Source organism: Macaca mulatta, chromosome 5 (assembly GCF_049350105.2).
Source record: "Macaca mulatta isolate MMU2019108-1 chromosome 5, T2T-MMU8v2.0, whole genome shotgun sequence".
NCBI lineage: Eukaryota > Metazoa > Chordata > Mammalia > Primates > Cercopithecidae > Macaca > Macaca mulatta.
In genome coordinates this window covers 184,601,313-184,621,393 of record NC_133410.1, presented here as the reverse complement: position 1 = coordinate 184,621,393, position 20,081 = coordinate 184,601,313, and the positions used below count along the sequence as shown (strand labels likewise).

Below are 20,081 nucleotides of genomic sequence, written 5' to 3'. Positions count from 1 at the left end.
TAAATATGACCATGAGTTTCTTATGGACTTGAGGTCCAAAAGCTTTGAACTTGCTTTCTTTAAACCAGGTATGTGTGTGTACATATAAAAACATACGCATACCAGATATTAAGTGGACCACTAAAATTTAATATTCTATTTCAAGTTGACCTCTACCTTTTTTTCTTAAAAATATAACAAACACAAATACACTCTTTCTACAAGTGTAGCTACCTGTCCAAGATAATCCTATTTCCTGATCTGAATACCAAAATCAATGGAGCCACTTTAAAATTATCACATAGATTCACTTATATATTTTGCAGAAAGAAATACTCACTCAGTACACGTATGCAAGAGCAATTTCTCAGTACGAATATAGCTCAATAGGTCAAGAACAGGGTATATGGTATCCAAAGTCCAGTCCGAACTACTGATGTATTCTGGAAAAATAAAACCAGATGAGAGATTCATTAAATAACAGTCTCAAAATTTATTCATCCATTTTTTAACTTATATGATGAATTTTCTGTGAGTCAGTACTACCTACCTCTTTGTTTTCTAGATCACAAGTATTTTCCTATTCATCCTCTCTCAGGTCCCCATACCATAAAATTGGAAGAGATGCCCTATTTCACATCAGCATCACTCTCCTTTTTAAATTGAGGATGACTAGTTCTTGGTTTTAAGGCTGATCACTGATATAGTTAGGATGCTGGTCCTCTCTAGAGCTCATGTTGAAATGTAATCCCCAATGCTGGAGTGGGGAGGTGTTTGGATTAAGGAGGTGGATTCCTCATGAATGGCTTAGTGCAATCCCCTTGGTGATGAGTGAATTCTTGTTCTGAGTCCACAAGAGATCTGATTGTTTAAGAGTGTGGCACCTCCCTTCCTCTCTCTCTTCATTCCTTCTCTCTACCCCTGCTCTAAGTGATATGCCTGCTCCTGTATCACCTTCTGCCGCGATGAAAAGCTTCCTGAGGCCTCACAGAAGCTGAGCAGATACCAGTGCCATGCTTCTGGTACAGCCTGCAGAACTATGAGCCAGTAAATCTACTTCCTTTATAAATTACCCAGCCTCAGGTATTTCTTTATAGCAATGCAAAAATGAATTAAAACGATCATCAATATGAAAACAAAGATCAAATAAATGACTATATTTTAAATTATACTACCAACTAATTACTTACCTTTAACAAAGCTAATACCAATAGGAAGGGCTTTTTCAGGTTCTTGACTTAACAAGTAATATTTTACAGTTTCAAATATATTGTCATCCGCATGGGCTGTCTCAGCTAACTGTATACATTCTTCCACCGTGGGTAGCTTACACTAGAAAACAATTGATTTGAAAACAATGTTACTAAAATTCACAGGGATAAAGGCAATAGTGTAGGTGCAAAATATTTTCAACTTTCCTAGTATGGTTTTCTTATTAAAGTTGTCTAAAATAGATGTAAATGAAATCATTTGAATTAAGAGAATATATTTATGGAAATACCTTTAAGATCTAAAAACAGTAAGCGGGGATATTAGCTAATGAGTTAGTAGTTTTCCATCACACAAATACCTAAAAAAGAAATAGAAGTAAACTGTCCTGATTGTGATACTGAAATTAGTACCTACAAATGCAATTTAGCACCTAAATGATGAAATTAATTATGTTAGAAAAAATATATTGACCATTGTCAAAAACTACATTAAATGCACCAAACATAAAGGGTGTGCATTATTACATAACCTCTACACTGTAATTTAACGTCACTTGGCTTTTGAAACAAAGCAACCTTATTTCAGAGACACAAAAAAATGTAGAAGCTCTAAAAGTTTTTAGCTTTGACATTTTGAAATGCCATGAAATGGATATTTTTTCATCCATGAAATTTCATTACTATAAAATAAAAAGCCACATTCCCCATTTAAAAAAATTCTTTTTCTGTTAAAACTGAGAGTCTGATCCTTTCTCAAGTAAGTTGGTCTGCTTCCTTATAATGTAGGTAAGCATTAAGTTACCTTTTATATCCAATTCTGATGTGTTTATAATAGATGAAGCTTAAATGTTCAAGTTTACATCTAAACAATGTGGATAGTTTCATGGTTTGTTTCAATTTATTTATTAATACATTCATTCAATCATTTCATATTTCTTGTTTAAAAATTAGGTAAAATGAACATTTTACATCTCAATCTCTCAAAAAAATTACAACAAACTGAATTAATGGGGCTCTCATATATTTAACATTTCATATCGTTTCCCCATCCTTATTCATGAAATGCCAGTTATTTACTAAGCAACTACTATATGGTAAGTACTGTGCTTGGCTAGAGACATAGGTTCTTCACCTTGATATATGCTCACGGCATAGAGGAAATAAAAAGTCACTCCCATTTAAATTTCATTTTTAACTAGCCTATAAGAAGAAGAGTAAGATGATCACCTTATAATTTTTATCCTATATATTTTACAATTCTAAAAGTTATATAAGTAAACATCATATGTGAATATATAGTTTTCAGTGTTACAGACAGTCCCCAACTTATGTTTTGACTTTATGGTAGTGCCAAAGCGACATGCATTCAGTAGAAACTGTAACTTTGAGTACCCACACCACCATTCTGTTTTTCACTTTTTGTACAGTATTCATTAAATTACATGAGATATTATTATGAAATAGGCTTTGTGCTACATGACTTTGTCCAACTGTAGCCTAATGTAAGTGTTCTGAGCACGTTTAAGGAAGGCTAGGTTAAGCTATGATGTTTGGTAAGTTAGGTTGTAAATGCATTTTTGAGTTAGAATATTTTTGACTTATGATGGGTTTACTCACTGTAACCCCATGGTAAGTCGAGGAGCATCTGTACTTGTGAAATTGTTCAGAGTTATTAACACCTTCACACACACTCACTAGTCTTTCTAAAAAGGTATTAATGAAGTATGACCAGAAAGTCTAATTATATCCTTTTAGAATGTGTGATGAAAAGACGAGGTGAGTAATATTCTAGCCCCTATCGTTAAAAGCTGTCGCAGCTAACTGCATATATTCTTCTACTGTGTGTAGCTTGTATTAGAAAATAATTGATTTGGCAGGGTGCGGCGATTCATGCCTGTAATCCCAACACTTTGGGAGGCTGAGGTGGGTGGATCACCTGAGGTCAGGAGTTCGAGACCAGCCTGACCAACATCGTGAAACCCCATCTCTACTGAAAATACAAAATTAGCCGGGTGTGATGGTGCACACCTGTAATCCCAGTTACTCAGGAGGCTGGGGCAGGATAATCGCTTGTACACAGGAGGTGGAGGCTGCGGTGATCCAAGCTCCTGCTATTGCACTCCAGTCTGGGCAACAAGAGCGAAATTCCGTCTCAAAATAAATAAATAAATAAATAAATAGAAAATAATTGATTTGACAACAATGTTAGTAAAATTTATAGGAATAAAAACATAGTACACATACTAAATTTTTCCAGTATTACTAGTGTGGTTTTCTTATTAAAGTTGTCCTAAATGATACAAATGAAAGTATTTGAATTAAGAGCATATATTTATGAAAATATCTTTAAAATCTGAAAATAATAACTGAGGTCATTAGCTTAAGTCTTAAAGCTTAGACAAGTCATTTAGCCTCTCTGAGCCTTGATATTAACATCTGTACCTTCTGCCTCAGAGGATATCTGTTAGTGTACATTCAAACACTACCAGTTAATGTATAATTAAAAAACTCCCACTTTCATATGCATTTTAATTTCAAAATAAATTAGTTTTTAGTTGTCATGCTAAAAAAACAAAGCCCAGCTTTTTAAAAAACATAATTCACAGACTACAAAGTGTATAAAGTAGTTAAAATATCCCATCATCTCACCACCCACTGGTAACTTTGGACATTTCTCCTTTCACAAGTATTTTCCCTGTCTCAACACAAACACATTCACATACACATATCCGGCCACACATTCTCATTCACACACTTTTGGCCAATCTGTATTAATACAATACTCAGAATATATCTGCTTAATGAATAGGGCTACTCACCCACTAGGGATAAAAAAATCACGGTTCAAATAATTGAAACAAAACTTTGTTGTTTTAGAGGTTCAAGACAAGAAAATATTGTACTTATATCTTATCATTTTCTTACAAGAAACTGTAGGTATCTTTTTAAATATGCTATCAACATAAATAAATATGTACGTTCACAGTTATTTTCAAACCAAAATCATATGGCATATGCATAGTTTTATGATCTGCTTTCTACTTAACTGTTTCATAGCCATGTATCATGCCAATAAAAATAGAGCTTCATGATTTTTAATGGATTAATTGTACTGAAATATAAAAAGTACTGTAAATTAATATAAATAATCTTCCTATTGAACATTTTGGTTGTTTTTATATATAATATTGATGCACAGATTCCTATGTTCTGCAGATGAGTATTTTTAAGGCACTTTAGAAAAATGCATGTAAATTTCATTATATTTCATTAATTCTTTTAAGGATTCTAAGTTGTCTATTTTCAAAAGTTATCCTACAACATACTTCAAGATGCAAAGTGTACAGTGGAAAACACTTGGGATTTGGAGTTAGACTTGCTGAAGTTGAAATTCTCACTCCACCACTAACTAATTTGGGTAAATTCCTTACCCTCTCCAAGTTTTCTTTGTATAATTATCCCCTGCTTTTCAAAGTTTTATGAGAATGAAGATACAAATATATGTAAAGATTTAGAATGCCAAGCACATGGCAGAAGTTCAGGAAATGTTCTTATTGTTGCCATTTTTGTTGTACATATATGTATCCCAAAGGGACCATATATTTGTTTCTCTGCATGCATCTCTATTTGCTTGAACCTACAATTAATTAAATCATAGCACTGCATTCCAAACCAGAATATTTAACATCATCAGTATACCTTATCATGAAGGTCATTTATCTCTTCAGTACATCCTGGGTAGAAAGCACAGAGTTTTATTAAATGTAGTTCATTATCAGGAATCATCAGGAGAAGATCGGCTGCCAAATTCCTGTTAACGTAACAAAAGGGGACACTTCATTGAGGAAAAGATTTAAAAATAACATTCATAACTATCTCAAAGAAAGGAAATTCAAATAATATACCACTCTTGCTTTTCAATTTATGCAAACATTATTAATTACCTAGGTAATTATGAAACTACTCTAAATGCAGATTACCCAAACCAAAGGTCATGAACAGCAAACATATTTATAAATTCCTAAATATTAAAAAGTAAACTTTACATACATTAGTCTTAACACACTTAGAATTAATTTTATTATTACAGAATATTCTCTAATCAGTTAAGTAGTTTTGACTATGTTCTTTGGAGTGAATTATAAAGCAAACATTGTGAAAGTTAACTCTCGTCAACTTTTATTATGCTTGTCAATATTGACAAATTGTATTAGCCAGCTCAGTGAAACCTGAGTTATTTTAAGTTCATAATTTTGGGTATCCCACATATTTCTTAAATCATAAGTGGAAATTAAAGATGGAAATGTAGTTTTCTTACTTTTTTTTTTTTTCTTTTGAGGCATAGTCTCATTTCCTCTGTCTCCCAGGCTGGAGTGCAGTGGCACAATCTCAACTCACTGCAACCTTTGCCTCTTGGGTTCAAGCAATTCTTGTGCCTCAGCCTCCCGAGTAGCTGGGATTACAGCCATGCGCCACCATGCCCGGGCAATTTTTGTATTTTTAGTAGAGATGGGGTTTCACCATGTTGACCAGGCTGATCTCAGACTCCTGGCTTCAAATGATCCACCCACCTTGGCCTCCCAAAGTGTTGGGATTACGGGCATGAGCCGCCGAGACCAGCCCATTTACTTTTTAAACATTCAGTCAGTGAAGTAAAGCAATAGAGGGTTTTAAAAATATAAAATGGTATGTACTTAAAAGATTTATATCAAAATATTTTCTTTTTTTTTTTTTTTTTTTTTTTTTTTTTGAGACGGAGTCTCGCTCTGTCGCCCAGGCTGGAGTGCAGTGGCGCGATCTCGGCTCACTGCAAGCTCCGCCTCCCGGGTTTACGCCATTCTCCTGCCTCAGCCTCCTGAGTAGCTGGGACTACAGGCGCCCGCCACCGCGCCCGGCTAATTTTTTGTATTTTTAGTAGAGACGGGGTTTCACCGTGGTCTCGATCTCCTGACCTTGTGATCCGCCCGCCTCGGCCTCCCAAAGTGCTGGGATTACAGGCGTGAGCCACCGCGCCCGGCCCAAAATATTTTCTGTAAAATCCTCTTCAGATCACTAGGTGAGGAGTTAATGAATGCATACATCATAACTGAGAAAACACCTAATTTTCAATAATTCAGGATACTGTTTTTAAGAAATTGATATATAGCCACACAGAATAGGTGACCTTAGATTAGGTGATATTTCACATAAGAATTTACAAAGCTGTGCGCTGAGGCCTCTGAGAGTAAAACCCCACTTAATCTTCTTTGTGAAGACATCAGTAAAATCTACATTAGTCATTTAAGTAAATCGATTCCTTTTTAAAACTTAAGAGATGCTTAATTAAGAATATAATGAATATAGAATAGGAAGAGAGATAATTGGCAAGTTCTGGTACGAAATCCAAAATTTTACTAAAAATAAAAAATAAACACATATCACAAACTATCAGGATAGTAATATTTTAAATTAGGCTTACTTTAAGGTTTTTAGAATAAGAAAAACTTTAGTGAAGTTTTTTACATAAAATATTTTGATAACTCATCATTTTACTAATAAATAATTTTCTAGATAATATCAAAAGAGAATTGCTAAAAGATCACAATAATTTTTCATATTATTTTCCCCTAGCCATTTAAAAATTATACATAATATCTTTCCAAACTGCCGCATTTTCTATTACATTGGGCAAGTTCCATGCTGTAGTTTAGCTGTTCTTGCTAAAATGTATGAATGACGTCATGTGTTTCCTCCTATCAAAATTTAATAGCAGTTTTAAATAATGTCCATGAAAATACAGAAATTATTTGTTTTTACTGTGTATAAAATAGCTGTGCTAAAATTCTATTCAAACTTCAATGAACTACAAAATTTGACTTTCTTAATGTAGAATTATATCTTCATATGGTGAAATTTTAGCAAGGCCAGCTAATTTCCTTCAATGTTTAATCAAATTCACCCTTTTTTGAGAATTCAGTACACAAATGGGGAAAAATGTACATATAAAAATGATTTAGACCAATTGAATGATCTAAAATATAAAATTTCACTATCAGAACAGGTATTTCATTCTGCTTAGCTGAGTTAGCTATTTATTTGGTATTGCAGGAAGTCACATTTAATGTATTGTACAACTTTTAAGTTGTACATGAGTGTACAACCATGAGTGATTATAGGAACTTTTCTCAGTACTTTGTAGTCAGGTTTTATGTGCTGTAAATTATACATGTGAATTGGCATACTATAAAACAATGTGAAAATAGTTGATAAATATTTCTTAATACAGATATACCATTCAAATAATACAATAAAGGAGTGTATACATTTTCAATGAACACGTTCTTAAATAAAAGTAGATAATACCTGTATCCAACAGATGGAAAGCTAAAAGAAAATATTAAATATGAATACCATGATTATATGATGAGTATCAGGAAGAAAAGACTTTTACAGTAAATGTAAAACACATGAGGTGTTTATAGCTTAAAAATTATGCACATCTTTATAAATGATGTAGCTATGTTTTTTAAAATCTGTGCAGCTCTACTACTGGCCAGGAGGACCACAGATTTCTCCTGAAAATAAAGCTAATCAGCACCACATTTAAACTGTTTGCTAGTTTCTGTTACATCTATCTATGGATATATTAAAAAGAACTGTTGGGGTGGGGGCGTTACAAGGAATAAGTTTGTTTTTTCGTAAAAGTAACTAAGACATATAGTTAATTGAAAAATGTTTAGTCATAGTATGTAACATACAATGTTACGAGTTTGAACTGCTCAGTATGAAGACGATGTAGATGAAGACCTTTACGATGACCCACTTCCACTTAAGGCATAGGAAATTGATTTTCTTAAGATTTTCTTAACAACATTTTCTATTCTCCAGTTTATTGTAAGAATACAGTATATAATACACAAAGGATACAAAATATGTGTTAATTGTTAATGTTATCAGTAAGGCTTCCAGTCAACAGCAGGCTATTAGTAGTTAAGTTTTGAGGGAGTTGGAAGTTATAGATGGATTTTGGACTGCTTGGGGGGTTGGCACCCCTAACTCTCATATTGTTCAAGGGTCAATTGTATACGTATTTCTCTTTTGCTGCCAATTTTTTTTTTCTTTTTTTTCTTGAGACGAAGTTTTGCTCTTGTTGCCCAGGCTGGAGGGCAGTGGCGTGATCTTGGCTGACTGCACCCTCCATCGCCTGAGTTCAAGTGATTCTTCTGCCTCAGCCTCCCAAGTAGATGGTATTACAGGCACCTGCCACCATGCCTGGCTAGTTTTTTTTTTTTTTGGTATTTTTTTTGTATTTTTAGTAGAGATGGGGTTTCACCATGTTGGCTAGGCTGGTCTCGAACTCTTGACCTCAGGTGATCCACCCACCTTGGCCTCCCAAAGTGCTGGGATTACAGGTGTGAGCCACTGGGCTCAGCCCTTTTACTGCTTTTTACCTTCACTTTTTAAAAGCAAATCCCCTTTCATCTGATGATGACTTTTAGCATGAAATCAGCCATCTTCGTGAATAAATAATTTGAATTAGGCTTCATGCTTTGAGATGAGGGCAAGTCCCTATGTAATTGACTATTACAGCTCTTGATAGAGGGATAACTAGATACTCTCAGAGGAGACTCACCATTATGTATACTGAAGTCTAAAACTGATGGTAGGGTACTACTACATTTGAGTGGGGGAAGGGAGCTCTTACATTACTGTAAGATATATGTAAAAATCAAAACAACTTTGAAATTCCTGATTCACTATAAAACCTTCAGATTCAGACAAAAAAGAAGAATGTAAATGTTGTTCTTTTTCCTGAGTTGGCTGCAGATAATAAAGTGGTACAGGTTGGATATCCCTCATCTGAAACGCTTGGGACCAAACGTGTTTCAGATTTCAGAGTTTTTGGATTTTAGAATATTTGCATATAAATAATAAGATATCTAAAGGGTGGGACCCAAGTCTAAATACAAAATGTATTTATGTTTCATATATACCTTATATACACAGCCTGAAGGTAATTTTATACAATATTTTTAACAATTTGTGCATTAAACAAATTTTTGTTAAGTACTTACGTGTGGAATTTTCCACTTGTGGTTGTCATGTCAACACCTGAAAGGTTTCGGATTTTGGAGCATTTTGGAGTTTGGATTTTTGGATTAGGGATGCTCACCCTGCGTAGTCTGATAGCTAATAATGCAAACTTCAGAGCTGATTTATGTAGCTTTGAATCTTGGCTCTATCACTTACTGCGACCTCAGGAAAATCAAAACCTACCACATAGAACCTAGTGAAGTTTTACATATAAAGTACTTAAAATTGTGCTTGGCACAGAGTAAGCAGTATAGAAGTGTTAGTTAGCATTCATTATTATCATTACCACCTGTAATGTTCAGTAGTTATAGTCATCTGTATAGCTCCACCTCAAGGGTGCTGTGTGTGTGCCTGGGATTTGTAATGGGGAAAAGGTCACAGTCCTGATAAATTCATTTAGAAACTTCTTGAGGTCCTAAGTATTTGAGGGAAAGAAAAGATAAAAATCTAAAATAATCTTTATTCCATAAACATCTACTGAATGATGGAATCACATATTTCCTAATAGAGCCTCTGTAACAATGGATTGTTTGACTTAAGGCCAGGGCTCCGCAGATACGAGCTGGAATTGCTCTGCCCTGGATTTCCGGGCTACCCCAGGTAATTCCCAGGGTCTCTTTCTTCGGGTATTGCCAGAGTCTGGGGGAGGTGTCCTGTTTCAAGTGTCCAGCAAAACCATTTTTCTTGCTGCTTTATATTAGAAAAGTGACTTTATTGTCCAACTTTAAAATAGGACACAAGATCTGACAAGAAAAAGTATAGATACGCAGAATTTTAAGATGTGGGAATATGTGTTCAGATCATCTTAAGAAGAGCACCTTTGTTGTCTCATGATACTTTAAGTGCTTGAAACATTACAGAATTACAACTGGGCTACTTGAGAATGGATCATGGCAGATTTCATTATACAACCATGGTAGTTCTCATCATTATGACATTGTTATATCATTGTTTCCTTCCATAATCTTATCCTTTATAAACAAGGTGATCCTATATCCTCCCAATGCATATCTTATCAAATGGAATTTATAATGTTTTAAAAATGTATTCCATCACTATGAAATTATTCTTTGAATTTCAAAATTCTTACCATATTGAAATCATCATGCACTTTCTCGCCAGTAATTCTAGGGCATAGTGGGTTGCTGGTGCTGCAGACTCTCCGAGTACTGTGCCCACACAGACTGCCAGCTCCAGTTCATTTCCGCGGATCAGGTATGCCATAGCAAGCTTGCTCAATAAGAAAATAATTTCTTCAGTTGCATAGATGCTGGGTAGGTTCATCACTCCCCTCCAAGCTCATAAAGCAGATAAAGCAGTATTAACCTATAAATCAATTGTTCTTAGAAAATATTGACTGTAATAGCCCTTATTATAAAGTAGTTATGTAAGAGTAATTGCAATGTTCAGATGGAAAACTTATTAATGAGACATACAGAAAATGTTATCAGGTCAGAATTAAGGAGTTTAGAACCCTTAGTTCTATTTTTGTACTTAATTCATAACACTCTATGATATTCTCAATATGTCCTTCAATCTCCATATCAGAAAAAAATGTAATTTTTTTTTTCTTTTCTATTATACTTCAAGTTCTAGGGTACATGTGCACAACATGCAGGTTTGTTACATATGTATACTTGTGCCATGTTGGTGTGCTACACCCATCAACTCGTCAGCACCCATCAACTCGTCATTTACATCAGGTATAACTCTCAATGCCATCCCTCCCCTCCCCCCCCATAATAGGCCCCAGTGTGTGATGTTCCCCTTCCAGAGTCCAAGTGATTTCATTGTTCAATTCCCACCTATGAGTGAGAACATGTGGTGTTTGGTTTTCTGTTCTTGCGATAGTTTGCTGAGAATGATGGTTTCCAGCTGCATCCATGTTCCTACAAAGGACACAAACTCATCCTTTTTTATGGCTGCATAGTATTCCATGGTGTATATGTGCCATATTTTCTTGATCCAGTCTGTCACTGATGGACATCTGGGTTGATTCCAAGTCTTTGCTATTGTGAATAGTGCCGCAATGAACATACGTGTGCATGTGTCTTTATAGCAGCATGATTTATAATCCTTTGGGTATATACCCAGTAATGGGATGGCTGGGTCATATGGTATTTCTAGTTCTAGATCCTTGAGGAATCACCATACTGTTTTCCACAATGGTTGAACCAGTTTACAATCCCACCAACAGTGTAAAAGTGTTCCTGTTTCTCCACATCCTCTCCAGCACCTGTTGTTTCCTGACTTTTTAATGATTGCCAGTCTAACTGGTGTGAGATGGTATCTCATTGTGGTTTTGATTTACATTTCTCTGATGGCCAGTGATGACGAGCAAAAAATGTAAATTTGTAAGAGCTTCTTCAAGATTTTACAGTTATCTATCACTTCCTAAAGTCAATATATCTAAGGATAAATGCACAATAGAATCTATATCTTTTTTTTTTTTTTTTGAGACAGAGTCTCGCTTAGTCGCCCAGGCTGGAGTGCAGTGGCGCGATCTCGGCTCACTGCAAGCTCCGCCTCCCGGGTTCACGCCATTCTCCTGCCTCAGCCTCCCGAGTAGCTGGGACTACAGGCGCCCGCCGCCTCGCCCGGCTAATTTTTTTGCATTTTTTTAGTAGAGACGGGGTTTCACCGTGTTAGCCAGGATGGTCTCGATCTCCTGACCTTGTGATCCGCCCGCCTCGGCCTCCCAAAGTGCTGGGATTACAGGCATGAGCCACCGCGCCCGGCCAGAATCTATATCTTCAATTAACATTTGCTTATTAAATTAGAGTCAAATGGAAGGTACTTTAAACCTATAACTTGTGAATAATACACTGGAAAATAAGTGCTTTCATTTGTATTTTTTTCTTATAATCCTAACAACTATATGTGAAATAGGTAAGGTAGGTATTCATATGTTAATTTTAGAATTGAAGACATTTGAGATTCTGAGAATTAAATGACGTGCCCAAAGTCAGTATGTGACAAGAAAGACTCAGATATTTTGGGTCCACGTCCAGTGATTCTTCCCTTTACTACACTGGCGCTTCTTATATATGTTGAAATGTTTAAAACAAGGTTGTTACAAATAGGTATCTTGTGGTAGAATAAAAGAAAACAAAGGTTCATAGTCTATGTGTACTTAAAACAAGAGCTCATAGTTTATGTGTGCTAATTAGGAATGTAATTACTTAATTGGAAGGCATGCAAAACTAGATCTCACACAGAAAGTCACCATATCTTTTCCTCTCAAACACCATGACGTATCTAAAAAACTTTTCATTCGCATAAATCAGTTTTAAATATCATACCTCAATATTATCTACGGCAAGATGGCAACATGCGGCCAGTACTGCTCGACCATCTTGAAAATACCATTCTGCCAGTTCTTTACTGACTTTGTGCAGGAGTCTAGAAAGAAAAAATGTATGTATTCTGTATAAACACAAGTATTCCATTATAAAAGCAAACCAATACTTTTTAAAAGGTATGATAAAAAGACCAAATACAATTTAATTTGTCATGCTTGCTTTAAAGACTTGTTTTTAGAAAAAAATAAATCAGGAAAGTGGTCTTTACAAGTATATGGTCTGATAAGCCTCCCCCTCCCTCTATCCCCACAAATGTCAGAAGAGAAGCCTGACTTTAAAAGCTTACCATCCTGCATTGGACAATTTATGACTCAGCCACAGGGAAAGTTAAGTGTAGAAGAATTACAGGTTGAACTGAAATTTTTCAAAATTTAGGTGGTATCCAAAATACAGCTAGCATGTGTTAGCTTTCTCAAATGTCAAGTTTAGAAATGGCAGAGAATGGCAGTAAAGACACAGGCAAGAATACATTATTCTCAACACACTATTTGCTTAACATTTCATGATCCTCTTCTACTCGATGAGTGTCTTAAAAGTTTAAATATTCTATTTTCTAGGGTAATAATAGGAGCAAATAGAAAGGATGGGGGAAGGCAGACTATTGGATTAAAAAAAGGTTAGAGGGCTGAAAAATTCTAATTTCCTTTTCTTTTTTAAAATAACTATCAGGATTTCTTCTTTGAAAGATGACTAAATGTTATTCTAGGCACCAATATTGGGGTCATGGGATTATAAACTACATTCCTGTGAACTTATACACTAACTTTAGAATAAAACATTAATAAGCAGTCTACCTGATTTTCATCATTGGTCCTCTCCAATAGGTTTGATTAGTTTGTAAGTGTTTAGGTGCCTTACTTGCCATCTCTCTAGTAAAATGCATTTTGCTTTTCTGAAAGCTATATAAAATGTGTATAAACGGAGTCTCCATGCCTAAAATTTCCCTATTCATCTAGGAGTAGATGCTGTAATGGAACTGGACCATAGTGAGAAAGGTTGAGGCAGTCAAGTCCTCAGTATACAAAGAAGGATGAATTATAGAGGCTTTAAAAATTCGTAAAGGGAAGACAACCATAAAACATATGGATCCAGAGCAAATAAATCACTCACTCATTAAAGTCTTCCTTGTAGATATCATCAGAATATGAAGCTCCTTTAGGCATAGAAACATGTAAGGGCTGCATATTTCCTTCACAAGCAGCCTAGGATTTAATTAAAGATTGAATTATTCTTTAGCTAATTGTTGATAATTGACACATTTCAGAATATTATTCTGAGCAAAGTATACTTAATGTTTGAAATTTATACTATAATTTGGAGATAATCTTAGAATTTGAGGAGAAATGAGATATTAATTGTGTGTAGCAAAAAAAGCTTCAAGTGAATTATTACTAAAAATAAGTTGTTCAAATGCATGGTATATAACATTCAGCAGCATGTGAAAAGTTTAGAGTTCAGAGATGCTTATATGTTTAAAGATCTAAAATAAGTTCGGCTGTGTGTGGTGGCTCATGCCTGTAATCCCAGCACTTTGGATGGCTGAGGCGGGAGGATCACCTGAGGTCAGGAGTTTGAGACCAGCCTGGCCAACATGATGAAACCCCATCTCCACTAAAAATACAAATGTTAGCTGGGCATGGTGGTGGGTGCCTGTAATCCCAGCTAGGGCTGAGGCAGGAGAAATCGCTTAAACCCGGGAGGTGGAGGCTGTGGTGAGCTGAGATCATGCCATTGCACTCCAGCCTAGGTGACAGAGCGAGACTCCATCTCAAATAAATAAATAAATAAATAATAAAATAAAATAAAATAAGTTCACTGTGTTCAGAACAAAAATAGTAAGCTCTCAAATGATGAGAAAGAAGGCCAGGAAGGAGGGCAGAAACCAAACCCTTCATGACTTTGTCAATTATGTAAGGGTGAGCTACTCAACACGGTCTTCTCCCTTCTACATCCTTACCCATCCATGTGTGTGACTTGTGTAATCACATGGTTTTACCTGTGCAACAAGCAGAGCTTCTTTAAGCCGACCTCTTGACATGAAAAAATGGACCAGCTTTTTCACATCACCAATGGCTATGCAGTATGGAATGACATCATCCTTATCTTCCTGGATTAATTGGTCAGCTCTCCTAATACAATAAGGACAATTTTTTTAAACAATATATTTTTTGAAGGTTTTTAGGTGAATTGAGATTTTCTGAAAGTATGGCTAAAACTTGTAGCAGATTTCATAAAGCCCTTTGGCATATCACTTTTAAAAAAGACATTTTATAATCAAATTACATGTGGAAGACAGATAAAAGTTGCATGAAATAATAAATACTACAAGAACTTGTTTGCCCTTAGAACATGACATAAAATCATAAATACTATAGGAACTTGTTTGCCCTTAGAACAGGACATAAAATATGCCTGAACATTTTAGATCTTAAAATCAATGTAGTTTATCTATTAAAATGGACAATTAGTCTATTCAAAAATATGTTTTATACAAGATATGTGTGATAGGATATCAGGTGGATTAAGCAATATTTGGGTATCTACATTGTTAAAGACGGATAATTTTAATTGTTTTAGGAAGCCTTAACAATGAATAGAGAACCTTGAAGCTCAAGTAGCTTAAAAATCACTAAGAAGGAGAATATAGAAACATAAATATTAACAATAACATGTAGAATGTTTTAAGTGCCCTAAGTGAGGAAGATTACAGAAAAATAATATTCCAGACACGTGAAGGGAGAAAGGGAACGGTAATCTTAGAGACTGTGAAGGGTGCACATGTGTCTGTTTCCATATCTGTCTCTCTCTCTCTCTGCACCCATCTCTCTCTCAATCTCTTCCCCTCTCTGTGTGTGTGTGTATCTTCCCATCTAAGTCTCAAGTATTTTCTCAATGACTAACCACCTAGTTAATTCTACTCTCAATGTTTAACCTCAGTTTTGTTTAAAAATAACCTGGTCTATTTAATTTATGCTACCATTTGCATTAAACCAGAATTCAATTTTTAATCTTTGGGTAGGGGTAGCAGATATTTTTCATGCTGAAAATGGAAAATATTTTTCATGATATTTGCCAGCTCACTGTTAACAGTCTCCAATTTCATAGAGTCATCGAAGTATTCCTCAACAGCTATGTTTCTACTACGTGACTTTGATTTTCTTGTTACAGCTGTTTAGAAAAAAGCTGGTTACAAATAATGATCTACTTCTCTGGGCATCTGAAACTATGCTGGAGACACTGCCAATCTGGATGAATGGCTGGATCTAGAAAGTACAAATGCAGGAGTTGTGGAGAGACTACTTTCTGGCAGCTACACAGGCTAAGGGGCAGAGAAAATCAGGAGTTGGCTTTCAAAGATAAATGAAACAGAATTGGAAGTTTTGTATATTCTCATTTGCCTCCTCCTTTTCCTTCCCCACTAAATCTACTCTAATCTTGCTTCAGTCTCCTTCTTTCTATCAAAACAGCTCTTATTAAGATCAACAATAACCTCCATGTTATCCAGATTTCTTATTTGGGCTACAAAATCAAGACTGCCTATTGAACAATGCCACAAAATCACAAGGAACTTCAAGCTCAACATGTCCAAAGAGAACTAATGATTTTTTTGTGCCATTTGATTCAAATCCTCTCCTAATGGTTTTGCTTTTGTTGTTGTTTTAGTTGTTTGTTTTTAAATCCCAGTGATTAGCAACAGCTCCTATCCAGTTTTTCAAACCTAAAACCTAAAATTTTTTTGTGATACCTTCCTCATCTCTATTACCAAATCCAGTTAATTTTAACTCCTAGATATATCAAATTCGTCTACTTCTCTCAGTCCCTGCATCACTACATATGGCATCCACGCTACTGCTGTCTCCTGACTCAGCTACTCTAATTGCCTTCTAACTGGCCTCCTCATATCTGCTATTGACCTTCTCTAATCTGTTCTTGATATTTCAGCTTGTGCAGACATTCTAAATGAAGAACTGGTCACATCAGTTTCTACCCTATTTAAAATTAAAACTCTTTAATGTCTTGTGTTCCTCTTAGGATAAGGAAAAAAGCTTACTACATTTACAGTGCCCTAAAACCTCTAGCTTGTGCCTACTCTCCCTTGGCATCACTTCCCCCTGGCTCTTGCACTCTAGCTACAGCAGTCTCCTTTCACAGAGTTCCTGTACTCTGCTCCCTAAGCCTAGGATGCTTCCTCTAGCCTCTTCACTTGGTTATCTCCCATGTATTCTTTATAGCTCAGTTCATATGCACCAATCTTGGTCAGGTTTCCTTTGTTCCAATTTATCTGAGGATACACCACATTTTAAATTCATAGATACCTAGCTAGCATAGAAAGCAATGTAGTAGCATATTAATATGACTAGATGCTAGTAAAATGTGTCAATAATCACGTAGAATACAAACTATGTTTACTTTTATTCTGCAATATTAACACTGAGTGACTCCACCTTGGTCTTAAACGAAATTCCATTAAGTTTTTGCTGAGACTGAAATAATGTTTTGTGAAATAAATATCCTCTGCTAACTTGACTTTAAGGATTTGGTGAGAGCAGTAACATTCACAATTGTGCTGTGAGGGTACAGGGACTTAGAACACTGGGGATTCTTAAAGCTCAGGAGAGGGAGCCTAAAATCTGATGGCTACAATCAGCCTGTTGCTTCACTTACTGTTGGGAGAGCAGGTGATTGGGAACAGTCTACTTTCCCACAGCAAATGTGTTAATCCTTCCGAATTTTATGTTTAGCCTTTGATTGATTTTCACTTGTGTCTGTAAGAAGCAGTTGATTTTTTGCCACTAAACCATGTTCCATAAAAGAAAAATCCAAATTTATGTTTTTAATGTCAGAAGCAAGGTAACTGCATAATAATATATAGTGCTCTGTAAGTTTAGCACAGTGATTGGCATAGAGTAGGCATTAAGTATTTGTTAAATGAACAAATAGCATAGAAGAGAGTAGAATAAAACAGAACAGAGAATAATCATACGTTGTAGGTTTCAACGTGTCCCTCTAACAATATGTTGAAGTCCTAACCCACAATACTTGTGAATGTAACCATTTATGGAAACAGGGTCTTAGCCGATGTAATTAAAGTAATACGGGTCATACTGGATTAGGGTAGGGCCTCAATCCAATATGACTCATGACTTATAAGAGGAGGAAATTTGGGCACAGAGACACACAGGGAATAATGCCATGTGAAGATAAGGGAGAGACTGGAGTGATGCGTCAAAAAGCCACAAGATGCCAAGGACTGCAGGCGACCAGACACCAAGAGAGAAGCATGGAACTAATTCTTTCTCAGAGCCTCCAGTAGAAACCAACTTTGCTGACAACTTGATTCAGACTTCTGGCCTCCAGAACTGAGAGAAAATAAATTTCTGTTGTTTTAGGCCACCCATTTTATGGTAATTTTTTTTTTTTATGGCAACCCCAGGAAACTAACACACTTGAGAGCAAATCTTGTTGGTTTACTGCATTCTAAAACAAGAATGTTTATTTAAGTTTCCTCAGTGCTCAGACCCTTCTTTATCATCAGTGCCTTCCTCATATCCATGGGGAAGAAATGGCAGGAACTGGTGCCTACAGAGAAGATTTTTGGGATAATTCATAGAATAGTATTTCACGAACCTATGCTAACCTTCAGGAAATCTTGCCACTTGTATTTCAATACCAACTTATTAATCAGTGAGTATGTTTGCTGATCTGTCCTTCTCTCCATTGACATGGGGAAATTTGCCTTCTGCTATCTTCATCAGAGGCCAAGTCAAATCCAAGAACACCAAAATTATTTGTAACTGATTCATTTCATTTACTGTATCAGTAGATACAAAATTTAGTTATTATTTAAGACAACATAAGAATAAGAAATCTCAAGAGCTACTGCCATATTTATATACTGCTTCTATTTTAACATGGACTCTCTCTGCCTTACCTCTGCATTAACTTCTTCCAGTATTTCACAGAGACCCCTGGTGCAACTGACAGGGCTTTGTCCCACTAGAATAGAAGGCAAAAAGAGAAAGAGCATATTAATTTCGGTTGCTCTGTATAATCCTTAAGACACTTTAAAAAGATTCCTGTTTATAATATAGAAATTATAGAGTTCTTGAGTCCTGATTTGGTACCCTCTGTCTTCTTTTTGTTCCGTAGTCTTAAAAAAAATCTTTAAAGAGCACTAATTTTACCCCTCTTAATAATATAAAAGAAGCTGGGCATGGTGCCTGATGCCTGTAAAGCCAGTGCTTTGGGAGGCTGAGGTGGGAGGACTGTTTGAGTCTAGGAGTTTGAGGCCAGCCTGGACAACACAGCAAGACCCTCATCTCTACCAAAACAATTTTTTTTTTTTTTTTAATTAGCCAGGTGTGGTGGTGCACACTTGTAGTTCTAGCTACTTCGGAGGCTGAGTGGAGTGGATTGCTTGAGCCCAGGGGTTCGAGGCTGCAGTGAGTCGTGATGACATCACTGCACTCCAGTCTGGGTAACAGAGCGAGACTTCATCTCAAAAAACCCAAAACAAAACAAAAGAAAAGACAAAGTAAAAAAGACTGTATTGACACGGTTAAATTCCAAGGACCCCTCAGCTCCTTAGGAAGGACTAAATGGTTGGTGTCATCACTTACAAAAGTGTCTTTAACTTGATGGAGCTTGAAGAAGTTGAGAAAAATATTTATTTTTTATTGTTATATTTTAATTCCATTTTCCACAAATTTTTAAAACATTAAAATATTTTAAAATAAAATATGTAAAATTATATTATTTAGGGAAAATCCAGTCCTAAACCCAGAGAGAAAGAAAGAGAAAAATGGAAGGAGAGACTGAGGGAGAGAAAGGAAGAGGAGAAAAGAAATAGTAACTAAAATATGTTCTTTGAAAAATATATTGACTCATCTTCTAATACAACTCCAGAGTAATTTGTTCTATGGTGTTCAAAATATTAACATTTTTATTTCACTGCTACTTAAATGAACAAATATACCATCTATGTCTCTTTTATCCTTTCCTACTCATTTTAATAAATTTTATTTATTGTCATTTCTTCATTTAACTGATAATACTTGTCTTCATATTTAAAAATTAGACTTCTGTTGAAGAACCTCATTGTTTAATAAAGGCTGATTGTTACTGTTATATGAAAATATAGATTTCACTGATTTCCAGTCTAGAGTGGAACTGAGAAGAAAATTTTCTGAAATATCACTACATGAATCAAAATTCATTCTAATTAAGGCTCTTCAAAACACTAGGGTTCTACTGTAATTATCACTAGAATATTGGTAATTAACCAGAAAAGAGTATGTTAATTTTAAACAGGCAATTTTTAATACTACATATTTAAAATCATGTTACCTAAAACGTATCTTAAAATATGTTTTCAGGGGAAATCTGCCTCTAACGGAAGAAAGAAGTTGGAATGTAGATTAAATTAACTTTGAATTCACCACAAACTCTTTCAATA

At 35.4% G+C, this 20,081-nt stretch overlaps 1 protein-coding gene across 3 annotated transcripts in view; it reads right to left on the bottom strand.

Moving 5' to 3' along the window:
* The window catches only part of WDR17 (WD repeat domain 17), a 118,342-nt gene that overhangs the window by 7,317 nt on the left and 90,944 nt on the right, over window positions 1–20,081 (bottom strand). For 2 of the 3 annotated variants that reach the window (XM_078002736.1, XM_078002735.1), the window contains 8 exons: window positions 18,558–18,622; window positions 14,622–14,754; window positions 13,736–13,827; window positions 12,566–12,665; window positions 10,354–10,493; window positions 4,890–5,001; window positions 1,170–1,311; window positions 320–422 (listed from right to left, as the gene is read on the bottom strand). In XM_078002736.1, the coding sequence (XP_077858862.1) occupies window positions 320–422; window positions 1,170–1,311; window positions 4,890–5,001; window positions 10,354–10,493; window positions 12,566–12,665; window positions 13,736–13,827; window positions 14,622–14,754; window positions 18,558–18,622 (887 nt within the window). Of the gene's footprint in view, window positions 1–319; window positions 423–1,169; window positions 1,312–4,889; window positions 5,002–7,532; window positions 7,554–10,353; window positions 10,494–12,565; window positions 12,666–13,735; window positions 13,828–14,621; window positions 14,755–18,557; window positions 18,623–20,081 lie in introns of all 3 variants that reach the window. The other variant, XM_078002734.1, reaches the window with a different exon arrangement.